We start from the raw sequence: 12870 nt of genomic DNA, 5'->3' as shown, positions 1-12870 counted from the left end.
CCATTTGTACACAAGACTAATAAGTCATAATCATTTTAACGTTTGCCTGTATCTCAATCCTTACCTTTATTCAAACGTTTTCAGGACTTGGGTGACTAACGAGTAAAAACGACATGCGGACCAATTTTCCGGATTGTTTTAAAGATGGTGGCTGGCGCATTCACAATTTTTTTTTTATTACTTTCGCGATAAAATTGGCAATGCGCACGGTGCCATGAAATGTGCGCACAAACATGGAGTTTATTGGCAAAGGGCAAATACTGGACTTGTCAAAAGTTTCCAAGTATACACTATTGTGTTGCTGAACAGGCATAGAATATTTCTTTGTGTTGAACAACTTGAAAGGTTTTAAGTAAGGTTTACTCTGTGGCTGTACAAACATATAATAACGTATGGTTATATTGTAGGACATCTTTGAGTGTAAGACCTGCGGCCTTACTGGATCGCTGTGTTGCTGTACAGAGTGTGCCAGAGTTTGCCATAAGGGCCATGACTGCAAGTAAGTACAAAGCTGAAAGTTTACATGTTGATTGTGAGGTCAACATGTTACCGGGTCCCACGTTCATAAGTCCCAACCCTAAACACTTAGAGTTAAGAAATTTCACTTAAAATGACATGTGTCTATTTGTTTGCACTTTTCACATCAAAAGTATGATAAATAATGTCTCAGGAGTTTAATTGAAAAGTTTGATAACAACTTTACCAAGAGTTGCTAAGAAAAGATTGAGGAAAACAAGTTACAAAAAAATAGCATGAAAACTATAACAAGTGCTGCAGTGGTTAGCATGACAAGTTGGATAAAAACAGTTAAATTCAGTAAGTGAATAATATTATGTAGCATACTATGTACAAGAGTTGGCAGGAAAGGTATGATAGGTGCTAATGTAAGAAAATTAGCCTGAAATAATAACCTGATTTGATTATGTTAGGAGCAATATTTGAGAATTTCATGGTATGAATTGACTCTGTTTTGTACAGGATGAAGAAGACATCGCCCACTGCATACTGTGATTGTTGGGAGAAGTGTAAATGTAAGGCGCTCATTGCTGGTCAGCAAGGGCCGCGCTTCGACCTCCTCAATCGACTTCTGTCGGAGACGGACCTTGTCATACTGCCAAACAGCAGGTAAGTAGGGAGTAAATAAATAACAGTAAGTAAGAATGACAAGAAAATACAGGTCTATCAAAATCAGATTGGTTGCAGATATATCTATTGGTTTGGCCTAGTTCAGTTTTAATTCTTGAGGAAGGAGGAAAGACTTTTTTATTTGGAATATAACTACTGAATTGCTTTTTGTTTTGCTATAGAGCAAGATGCTCATGTATTTTCTATCTGTTTCTACAGGGGCGAGAACATTCTGTTGTTCCTTGTGCAGACAGTGGGCCGGCAGGTTGTGGAGCAGCGCCAGTACCGGGCATCACGGCCACGAGTCCCTGCCCCACGCAAACCAATCCTTCCCGACATAGGTCAGTGGACCCCTCGGCCCACTGGACACAAATATAACAAAGCTAGCAAATCCCAGCTAGCCACAAGTAATAAGTATTCCACTTTTCACAGGGCCCTGCTGCCCACTCTCACAGACTATTTACATTAGATGATGACTTTTAACACAAATTCTTAACTACTGTAGATTTTGATAATAACACATATTCTACATTAGACAACTTATTAACAGTAACTTCAGATTATCAGTAAAACTGAAATGAGATCTTAACTACTTTGAAAGTTTAACTATTCTACTTTCATTTTAGGTATCCTTTGTTTCAATATTGATCTTGTTAGTCACATGAAAATTCCAAAGGCATACAGTTATACCATTTTCTGTCTTGAATTTTAACACTGCTTTTAACATTTTACATGGCATTTTTAAACCTGGACATTATGAAGACAGACCCTAAGTTATAGGGAGAGTTCACTCTAAAATATAGCTGAATAACTTTTGACCTAGTAATTCTATTCTTTTTACTAAAACATGAGTGCTACTCTTTCTTGCTTCATTAGCGACTTTTTCTGTAGATTTAACATTAAAAATGTAGCAACATAGAGCACTTGTTATGAGTCACTTCATTTGTCTTTATGATATTTCATATAAAGAAAGAAAAATATAAAGCAGTATTGTTTATACAGTAAACACTTTCTAATCGGACCCCTTCATATTCTGACATCCTGTTTAATCTTAACCCTCAGTATTCTGGTATCCTGTCTTATCTGACCCCTGAGTATTCCGACATCATTTGTTATATGACCCCTGATTATTCTGACATCCCGATTAATCTGACCCCTGAGTATTATAATATTCTGATTAATCTGACCCCAGAGTATTATGACATTCTGTCCTATCTGACACCTGAATATTCTGACATCCTGATTAATATGACCCCTGGGTATTATGTCATCCTGATTAATCTGACCCCTGAGTATTCTGACATTCTGTATAATCCAATACTGTGCTGTATTTCCATTTCTATTGAAAAGTTGTATTGAAAGGAAACTTGTGTATTCTGACAGCCTGTCAAGTTTGAAATTGATGTTTTGTACTACAGGATGTTGGAACAGACAGGTTTCTCTGGTGTGATGAAGGATAACTTAACTCTGTGTTTTTAATGCAAAATTCTAAACACACATTAATTATATAGTGTTTTGAATTGCAGAATGTTTCATTTTAACTTCATATTTTAAAATGTAATGGATTTTGATAAGAATATATATTTTTGCTTTCAGGCATCATTTAAGACAATATAAAACCCTCTTGATATCAAAAAATTAATTCAAATGTCATTTATCTGATAATCAACTGTAAAGCTTTCTGTTAATTTGACAAAATATTGTGCAGCAGAACCTGATACTACGAAAGAATTTATTCCATGGGGGATTTATTTGCATTGATGTCAGAGATATTCTTAATCTACCTAATTCCTAACGTACTTGTACAGTGGTTTAACATGTCTCGTAAGAAATATGTTTATGTTGTAAATTAACTTTTGGAACAACTTTCCTCAAATTAATGTTCCCACAAAATGGCAAGTTTCTGAAAAATACTTTATTTAAGCACATTGAAAAACACATTGAAAAAAACAGTATACTAATTACACTATACTTCTCCAAAACACCCTGTTTCATGCACATATTGTGTAGTGTTTTGATTCATAGGGTTAGATTATCAAATACTGTTCTATATGATAACATTGCTTTTATGATGATTTTCACATTGACATATGGTTTTAGGGGGGTTTACAATTTACAGATTTTTTTCAGACAAGGAATATAGTGAAAATGTAACCGTCATTAGATAGAAGCTGTGCTTAATACACCAGTTCAGTAAAAATATGATTTGAAACCAAGTCCTGTTGGTTAGGTTTAGATGTTGAAATACTGATGGATGACCTTTGTTTTGTTTCAGATGTGGAAATGCCCGAGCATGACCTCGAACCTCCACGGTTCAGCCGGCGGGCACTGGAGCGGATCCTCAATGACTGGACTGCCGTCAAGGCTATGATCCTGAGTGGGAAGAAACAATCAAGAACCAGGTATGGAATGCTGCCAAGTTAAGATATTTCTGGTGTGGAATTTCAGTTAGTGTCAGTTTTAATTAATCTGCATGAAAACATATCATTATATGATACATTTTGCAGCAATGTGAATATTTTGATGCCAAAGATATCTGAAAGAGTAGAATTTCGAAAAATAAAAATAGAAAAGAAAATCACATTCAAAAGATTGCTGAAGTCTATTTACATTGTGAAATATTTGGATTTAGTCACCATCTGAAGCCACACATCAACCTATATTGCCTGATTTTGAAAAAAACGATATACTGTTAGCCTGTCTGCATTACATTTATCATCGAAGCACCCTCATGGGCAGGTGTCCATCAAGTGCCCAGTGCACACAGTATCATAGCAGACTAGTATGTTTCACAGGTCAAGAGTAAGTGCTCTGTCAGTCTTTAGACTTGGTTTAATATCAATGATAAAGTAATGGACTGCTTCTGATTCATGCTTGACTATATTAAATAATAATCTTCAATGTTTCATGGTACCGATTCATTGGAAATTCAGAAAATTAGATATATTTTTTTATAGAAAACTGGTCATTGTTTGTCTTGTTGTAGCTCGCCAGACCTGATGTACGAGGACCAGCTGTATCTGGACAGTCAGACTGGAACAGCTAGACTGGATAAGTTCACACACAACTTGCTGGTCAAGTGTAGCACGGAGGTAAGGCTGACCAGCAGTCTGACTAATTATAGATAGCCTGAAAAGTTAACAGTGGCTGTAACCTTCAAAGTTTCTAGTGGCTGACTTTGACAAAGTATAGATACTAGCCTTAAAAGTTTCTAGTGACTGTAACCTTAAAAGTTTCTAGTGACTGTAACCTTAAAAGTTTCTAGTGACTGTAACCTTAAAAGTTTCTAGTGACTGTAACCTTAAAAGTTTCTAGTGACTGCAGTTATTTTTAAATTCATAGAACAAGTAGGGAGCAGTTTGTTTGTGTGGACAAGCTAGTTTGACAAATTTTGAGGAATACAGCCAAGACCGATCTGCAATTGTTGACACAGGCCTTGGAAGTCTTTGCAAATAAGAAAAGCAACATTGGATCTCTAGGTCTGTCCCTATTTCTTAATCAAATAACTCCAGTCTCATCGGTTGGATTGGCTATAAACGAAAGCAGCCTTGGTACCGACTAAATTTCGCCCTTCACATATTATTGCTAAGTATAGTATGCTGTGTATTTACTTTCACTGCTGTGATAAATTCGCCATCCGTTGAAAAAGGCGAAAGTTAAACTGCGGCGAAATTTTACCGGTATTGAGTAATCTCTGATTGAAAGTAAAGCTATATAGTATAGGACAGTGAAATAACATTAGATATATGATACATAATAAACTTGCCATGTAATACAAGTAACATCGAATTGAAGAGAGAGGTAACTTTTCAATAAATTTACTACTGTAAAATCATATAATTTTCCTGGGACATTAAATTTTGTTTATTTTGTGGATGACAAAAAGCCATGAAATTAAATCCCCCCGAAAAAAAATTTTGGTATGATATAGATGGGGGGAAAATCAGAAATTATCGAAATATAATGTCATTGAAACAGGCTAGTATATGAAAACCACGAAATTTTAACCCCACGGAAATTAATGATTTTACTACAATCTGCATTTTATTGTAGAAAGTTACTAGTACTACTCATTCAAAATGGTAGCCATATCTTTGACAGGTTAAACACATTCACTCATGTATTATACTTTTTGCTTCAATAGATGCTGGATACACTACTTACGACCCTGATTCGTGAGATGCAGAATGACAGTGTTGATGGGAGAAAGGCAGAAGCTCGCACCATCGCACAGAGATTCTTACGCTCCGTTGCCAGGATCTTTGTCGTCCTTAATGTAGAAATGACCCCCTCTACTAATAAGAAAAAGAGGTGAGTTTTGGCAGTTGTAAAGGATGAAATTTAGATGTCATGGCAGACAATTTTAAAGTTCGATGTATCGTTAAATGTTATGGAGTGTTTAACTGATTGGATATGATGTGTCAGGCGAGTATTTTATAAGTGAATATGATATAAATCTTGTTTATTTAGGCTGAACCTTACAGACCTCACTTAACAGATTTAGATTGACATCCAGTCAGATTAATTTATCCCTTTTCACCCTGAATACAATGAAGTGTCTAGGAATTATTTTAGGGGAGGGTTTGGGGTTATTAAGTCATCAGCAGGAAAGTTTGTAATCATCTAACACACATGGAAAAGTTGTAAGATTGAAAGTCATAGGCATGGACTTTAAACCCTGTACATTTTTCTGCTGCACATCAGATAGATACCAATAAATATTAATGAGTAAAGTTGAATAAATTGTGTTAAGTATGAAATGGATTAATTTGCCACCAACAGGATACATGGATTGTTGTGTTACTTTGAGGTACATTTTAATAACATGATATTAGGCAATATGGTAGAGATGTAACTGATAAAGACATTTATCCTAAGGGCTGTTCCGTAATTAACTGAAGGGGAGGGGTGGAGGAATATTTCAGAGACCCCACCAACCTTAAAACATTAAAAGTGATTTAATATAAGGATTGAAAATCAGATTTGGTTTTAACCCCACCACCCATAATATATAAATACAGGTGCCTCCCACCTCCCCCATTCAATAAATTATGGAATAGCTCTAACGTGATATCTCGTCATACGACTTTGCAGAGAGAGAAAAAAAGGAGAAAAAAAGTCAACAAACAAACAAATGTTGATTAGGTCTGTTGGTTTTAGTATTTGACTTTTTGTATTAACAGTTCCACCTTGACATCATGCCAGCCGCTAGTGAAATGTAAGCGAGCATTCCAAGCTTTGATTAACATTGCTATTGAGGAGCTGTGTGAAATAGCCAACTCCCTTATAGCCCCTGTTCGGATGGGTGTGACCCGACCCACTGCTCCATTCTCACTCGTTTCTGCAAATGGCGAGGCCATACAGGTCAGTGATCATGGGGACACTTGTTATGGGGCAAGTTGTTTTGAAACCTGATTGTCTGGCAACAATTTAACATAAAAGCTTCATTTTGTATTCATTGACATTCAAAACTAAAATTTTCAAAACCAATTTTCAAAACCATGAGTTTCAGATAAGAAATGCAAAAAGATTCATAAATTTTCAGTTTTTTTTTTTAAAATCAGATTTTGTATTAAGTTCTTTCTAAATGGAAGTGAATATTAAAGAGAGAGAGAAAAAAACAAAGATTATTTTGATTTGTGATAAAATGTGTTCTATTGATAGTTGAATAACATATTCATGAAATTGTGTCAAAAAAGCTTCATGAAGTTGTTTGTCTTTGTTGAGTGTTGACCCAATCTTGTATTGGTATTACAGGGCAGTGAAGAGGTTTTTAATGTAGACCCAATCCCTCCGAGGTCTGAACCCACGGACACGGACACCCACCCTGTCACAGCCTACATCCCACACCCTAGTCAAGCACGACGCCAGCCAGCCCATCCCAACACTGACCGCGATGATGATGATATCATGGCTGCGGATGTAGAAGAGGTAAGGGTCATAGGTCATTCCATTTGCAGATCACTTCAGGTCCACTAGTTTCTACTGTATACAGCCTTGAACAGTTATATTTTCTCTTAAATTTATGTGATTTCCTCTATATTTGTACAAAGACTATGTTAATTTGCAGGACTTTTTAGTTTAGAACATTTCAAAACCAAAATTTATTAAGTTTTGAAAAAACTTCAATTTCAAAGGTTGCCCAAAACCGTCCTTATATTCCCTGGAATTTTCACCCTAAAAAACACAAAATATGACTTCATATCTTCTCAGATCTAGTCAAATGGCCAATAGATATTTGTTTAAAAAGCACTTTATGTTAGATTTCGCAGGGAATTCGGATATTTAAACAGGATTTAAAGAGAAAGGTAAAGAGTAATGATGAAAACAATTTGAAATAACAAAACATGGAAACAAAGTACAATTTTAAAGCTGTATTAATTGAGAAATCTCTCGGAAATTCCTACGGAAATAAAGTCCCCTTTAAATAAAAATGTTGTAGCATTTAGGAGCTATAAAAATCTCTGATTACGATTAATGTTACTTTGGACAGGTGGAGGTTGTGGATGGTGGGGAGGATGAAGGTAGTGACCATGACGACCGTGACGACCACCAGTCAGAACACTCTGACGCGGACCATGGCCAGGCGGAACAGGAGGAGGGTGTAGCTGAGAGTGACATGGACCTTGACCTTCTCGCCGAGTCTGACAGTGACAGTGATAGTAGTCATAGTAACCAAGATAATGTCAGTGTTCAGCGAAGTGCCGTTACAGCAGCCACAGCAGGCTCGGATGCCGGTATGCATGATTAATGACAAAAAAGTCCTTTGGTTTTCACTCATGTTAATTATTAAAAGAGTTACGAGTGCAAAATGATGCTGCCCAAGAATATACAATTTCTAGCCTGCATGCAGATTTTATAAAATTCTAGAAGCTGTAGTCTCAAAGTGAATATTGAAAAGTTTCACGAGCTCGAAGGAATAAATATAAAGCCCCAGGTATTGGGGCTAGTGAAAGTATGGACCTCAGATGCTTTCCTTACTGTGAATATGTTGACTGATTTTGAAGGTTTTAAGATTTGAATAGAATATTGTAGTTAGTGAACCAGTAATGATAAAATTCTCTGTCTACAATTCATTGATGTTATTGTGTAGACCGGTCAGGGTCAATATCTGCCAATGATTTGTTGATATATATATAACACCACCTTTGACATTTCTCAGGCCTTGGTAGTCTGGCTCACTTCTCCGAGGACTCTGGCGAGTCGTCTAATCAGGAAGACGACTACGAGAGCGAGGGTGACCAGAGTGACAATAACGACGCAGATGACATGAACTACATTGACGAACAGCTGGAGCGATGTAATACATCAGGTATGGGGTCAAGGTCATCACTGGGGACAAGGTCATCACTGGGGTCAAGGTCATCACTGGGGTTGTTACAGGATCATAGTTAGATTCAAAATCAGAAGGTGTATACATTGATAACATGGAAAAATGATATCTGTTAATAGAAACGTTCGAGCAACAGCTGAATCCTTTAAGCTGATTTTGTTAATGACTTGGATGTTTATATAAAGTACATATAGAAATGTTGAGGTGCTGGTATTTCTTCAAATGGAAGTCAGATATCACCCCCAGAGTATTGCTACAGTCTTGTCACCTCCATTGGAGATGTGTACAGTTGTTTGAGGCCACATTCTGTTCCTTCACCTGTAGTGTGCAGCAAGATATTTAGATTTCGTCGGTATAGACTGTGTTTATACATATCTTGTACTTGTAAATTGGAATGCCCACGACTTGAGAATTTGATCATAGTTGATATGGCACTTTCACTTCTGTATGGATAAATGTATGTTGTGTTTGTACCTGTTCTAGGTACCCATGGCCAGCGGACACTCCAGGCTCCTCAGACCATGCAGTGGGCCATCAGACAAAGGGAGGCAACCACAGCCCGACCTCCCCCGGCCACTGGTACTACCACAAATACAGGTAAAAACTCAAGCATGGACCGACTTACCCAGGCAACACCTAGAAAAATCTCAAAGTAGGGCATAAACAACTTACCCAAGCTCCGTCAAAAATATGTATTCAGAATGATTTATATCTGACATGGTCCATAACAAACAGCATTTGATGACGGACTATATTTAAAATCAAATTTACAGAAAAGACTTAGATCCAGGTGTCATAAAAATATACAGATTAAATATAGCTTTGGTCAATGATATTGGGTGATGAGACAAATTCAAAATAAACAGCTTTGCAGTTCGTTAAATTTGTCTCAAAACCAACTCAATTCGTCCCACCATAAAATTGACAAAAGCAAGATTCAGTCTGTATATTTTAATTACACCTGGATCCTTTGATAATAGAAAAAGTCCCGACAAATTTGTATTGGTAGTACAGGAATTTGTAAGAAGGAGTATTTTTGTGTTTAAAGGAGGCAGTGGAGGTCTTATCTATATTGACCCATCAACACTTCGGAGGACGACTACCGTCACTACGACAACCCCAGCAGTGCAAGATACAGCTGTCACCATGACAACCACGGCCAGCCAATTGGCACGTGCATTTGGGATCGTGGTGCGACAGATTGCAGACTTGTTGACAATGTTGCAAGACTATCACGCGTTGGCACCCAGTCTGCCACGTGTACTTGATATCACTGATCAGGACTCTATAGACCTCCAGGTAAAGTCTACTCATGTTAAACCAACTCATTGGAACACCACTAAAGTCATTTCTGTCTTATGAGACTACGGTATTGTAAAAGCACTACAGTAATGCATGTCTTTTCTCCCGTCAAAGATAATAATTCACACGTGAAAAGATAAAATTGTCTTTCCCTTCCCTTCGGGTTGTGATTCTCCTGTCCACAGACCACACCCATGTAAGATTATTTAAGTCACCTGTTTTTTAAGATGCTGTCCTTTGAGTTTCATCCTTCCTTTTTGTATAGTGAACCCTTACGAGATATAACCTCTTATGTTTAACCACTATCAAAAATCTCTTTGTCATTATGTTAAATTTGAATCAGTTCCATCATAAAAGTTGTTATGGTTGATTCAATTTGAATTATATGCTAGAGACTACCTACCTTAGCTTTGTAGTCGGGGGGGGTCTCATAGGATTGGTTCTGTTGATAACCACAGAACTGAAAAGCAAAATCTCAAGAAAGCATAGAAAAATGAGGTGCCTCTCAACAGTGTATTGAAGACCATCTGCTTTCTTTGAAAGCTGATCTTATTATTTTTGAATAAATTAAAATAATCCCTCTTCCCCTTCAGTTGTACACGGAGGACCACCTGAAGATCACGTGGGAATGGCTTGTTGACGTGATGGATGCCACTGAAGCCCAGCTCCGCTTCGGCTCGGCACTCAGCCACACAACCGACCCAGCCAACCCTGGTCATCCTCTCCATTCCAACTACGTCCGCACCATGCGGGACCGCACGAACCGTGAGGAGAACCGCATTCTACAGGTCCTGGATCGACGTCGTGCACGATTCGGCACCATAAGTATGTGGAGAAAGCAGTTAGTTGAGCACCTGTGTCTTTCAAAGGATATGAATAAGATTCATACTGGAAAAATGATCAAATGTGAATTATTTTGTGAAGTGACTTTTAAGAGAAATAAAGACTGAACACAGTAAAGATCATTTGTTAGTAATAGAAGAAAAGACAACAAGAAATTTAGTATCCAGGTAACTTAACTGACTGGGAGTTACAATTTATGTGTGTACTTGTTCTAGGTATCCATAGCCAGAACACACTCCAGGCACCGACAAACTATTCAAAATATTCACATACAATTATGATTGCCATAATAGAAGTAGACAAAATTACCACATATTATCAAGCAATTTCCAGCAGTTGGTGATTTCCAATATTAGGTATTGTATTATTGTAGGTACGATCTTAACAGAATTTCTAATGTTTGTTTGACTTGAATTGAAGACATCTCAAATACAACCTGGTAGATGTCCTCTGTCCCTTTTCTGGTCTGATGATGCCATCACCTTCACCATAATTGACCCACTTACTTCAAAAACGTTAATCATAATAATTGTTTTAAAGAATTTTGTAAGGGTCTGCAATTCTAATTTTCCAAAATTGCTAAGGACCAAAAGGCATATGGCCTACTTAGTGCCCTTTGCTCCTAGCAGTTTTGAATAAATCAGGACAGGGGATGGTTTTCAGGTCAATAACAGTATGCAGAGTATGTTTCGCTTGATAAACTTGACTCTGATATGGAGTTTTGTTATGCAGGTTCTGATGGTAACGTGGCTAGACGCGACTTCCTCAACTACGCCTTGTCACTGATGAGGTCACACAACGACGAACACTCCGACACTCTCCCTAGTCTCGACATCTCCGCCATGCGCCACGTCGCATATGTCTTTGATGCTCTCATCTACTATATGCGCAGCAGTACTGACACGGACAGTGAGGTTTTCCGTGATGGAATCTCTGTCATTTCGTGGGACCACGACGAGAATGAGAATGAGGAGCATGAGGATGAACCGGTTAACAACAGTCTGTCAATGGATGCAGAGAGTGTGGATGGTGAAAGTGATGTCACAGCCAAATCTGGACGAAAACATTCGTTCTTTCATCGCACCGATTCCACAATATTCCTTGGATGCCCACCTCCAGACCCGTTCCAGACGCCACTAGTAGAAGCGTTGCCATTGGCTGACCAGCCTCACCTGCTTCAGCCTAATGCACGTCGTGAAGACATGTTCGGTATGATTCATCACACTGTACCACCACACAGAGGGGGTGGGGACTCGAGTGCTCTACAGTCCTCTCCACATCGCACTCATTTTGATAAACTTCCTGTGAGAATGGGATTTGCTAGTCGTATGTCTGATTCCTCTCAGGCCTCCGGACAGTCAAGTGGACTAGTGTTCTCTGCACAAGGCGGGGCACAGCAGTCTTCCCTGGCCCCTGACCTGGCTTTTAGTAACCCCAGTGTGATTGTGAAACCTTCAAATGTGTCCACTGCGGGGGCCACACCAGTTCCCATGGATACTAGTAACAGAGCTGCTGTGGAAACCATTGTACAACAAGCCACAAACATTGTTTTACAGGGAAGTTCTTCATTAGGGTCAAGTTCTGGGATCTTGGGGTCAAATTCAGGGACTCCTTCAGCCCTGACTGACATGGACACAGAATCCCCAGCATCACCAATCGTACCAAAACCAAAGGTCGAAGGTTCAGGACAAGGCCAGCAGGCCAGTGTCATTGTTCATGCTAGCTCGTCCTCGTCCCAGACACCCTTGATGGCTCAGCCACCAACGTCCCAAGGCGTGGCATTGTCACACAACGTTCTCATGATTCCAGCCAGATCTTACAGTATGCCTTTTGGTGCGTTGAGTCGTAGCAACACAATATCAGGAGCCAGCAGTGAACTCACGCTGACTGGACTAAGCAGTATCGACCAGGCGTCTTCATCTTCAGGTCAAAGGTCAGCAACCCAGAGTCAGAGTTCAGCCATGGATATAACCACTAGCATGGACCTATCACAGGGGTCTTCTCTTCACAGTGGAGAAACCCCCCTTGCACCAACGGGAAGTAGTCTGTCAGCACCACCTAGTGGCAGTTTGTCTACAGGGCCTAGTATTCCATCAACAGGATCACTTGCTACTCTGCCATCATCATCCCTAGGGGGCAGGTAAATAAAAAAAAAGAGGATTTTATGAGAAGCTGTAATTTTCATCTTTTGATATCTGATATTAATTGTTTTATAAAAATATCATATGGAAACTAGACTAGGCAGCAGACAAACTCTCAAACACACT

The 12870-nt window shown here is 38.6% G+C and overlaps 1 protein-coding gene across 3 annotated transcripts in view; it reads left to right on the top strand.

The window, feature by feature from the left end:
• The window catches only part of LOC110465782 (E3 ubiquitin-protein ligase UBR5-like), a 50467-nt gene that overhangs the window by 22885 nt on the left and 14712 nt on the right, over positions 1–12870 (top strand). For 2 of the 3 annotated variants that reach the window (XM_021521859.1, XM_021521861.1), the window contains exons 23-36: positions 408–499; positions 979–1125; positions 1345–1532; positions 3401–3527; positions 4112–4217; positions 5270–5436; positions 6309–6489; positions 6883–7056; positions 7619–7862; positions 8288–8437; positions 8942–9055; positions 9507–9757; positions 10354–10585; positions 11336–12743. In XM_021521859.1, the coding sequence (XP_021377534.1) occupies positions 408–499; positions 979–1125; positions 1345–1532; positions 3401–3527; positions 4112–4217; positions 5270–5436; positions 6309–6489; positions 6883–7056; positions 7619–7862; positions 8288–8437; positions 8942–9055; positions 9507–9757; positions 10354–10585; positions 11336–12743 (3581 nt within the window). The remainder of the gene's footprint in view (positions 1–407; positions 500–978; positions 1126–1344; positions 1533–3400; positions 3528–4111; positions 4218–5269; positions 5437–6308; positions 6490–6882; positions 7057–7618; positions 7863–8287; positions 8438–8941; positions 9056–9506; positions 9758–10353; positions 10586–11335; positions 12744–12870) is intronic. The other variant, XM_021521860.1, reaches the window with a different exon arrangement.

Source organism: Mizuhopecten yessoensis, unplaced genomic scaffold (assembly GCF_002113885.1).
Source record: "Mizuhopecten yessoensis strain PY_sf001 unplaced genomic scaffold, ASM211388v2 scaffold11101, whole genome shotgun sequence".
Lineage (NCBI taxonomy): Eukaryota > Metazoa > Mollusca > Bivalvia > Pectinida > Pectinidae > Mizuhopecten > Mizuhopecten yessoensis.
The sequence above is the reverse complement of the archived record's forward strand: the minus strand, read 5'-3'. Positions and strand labels throughout refer to the sequence as shown.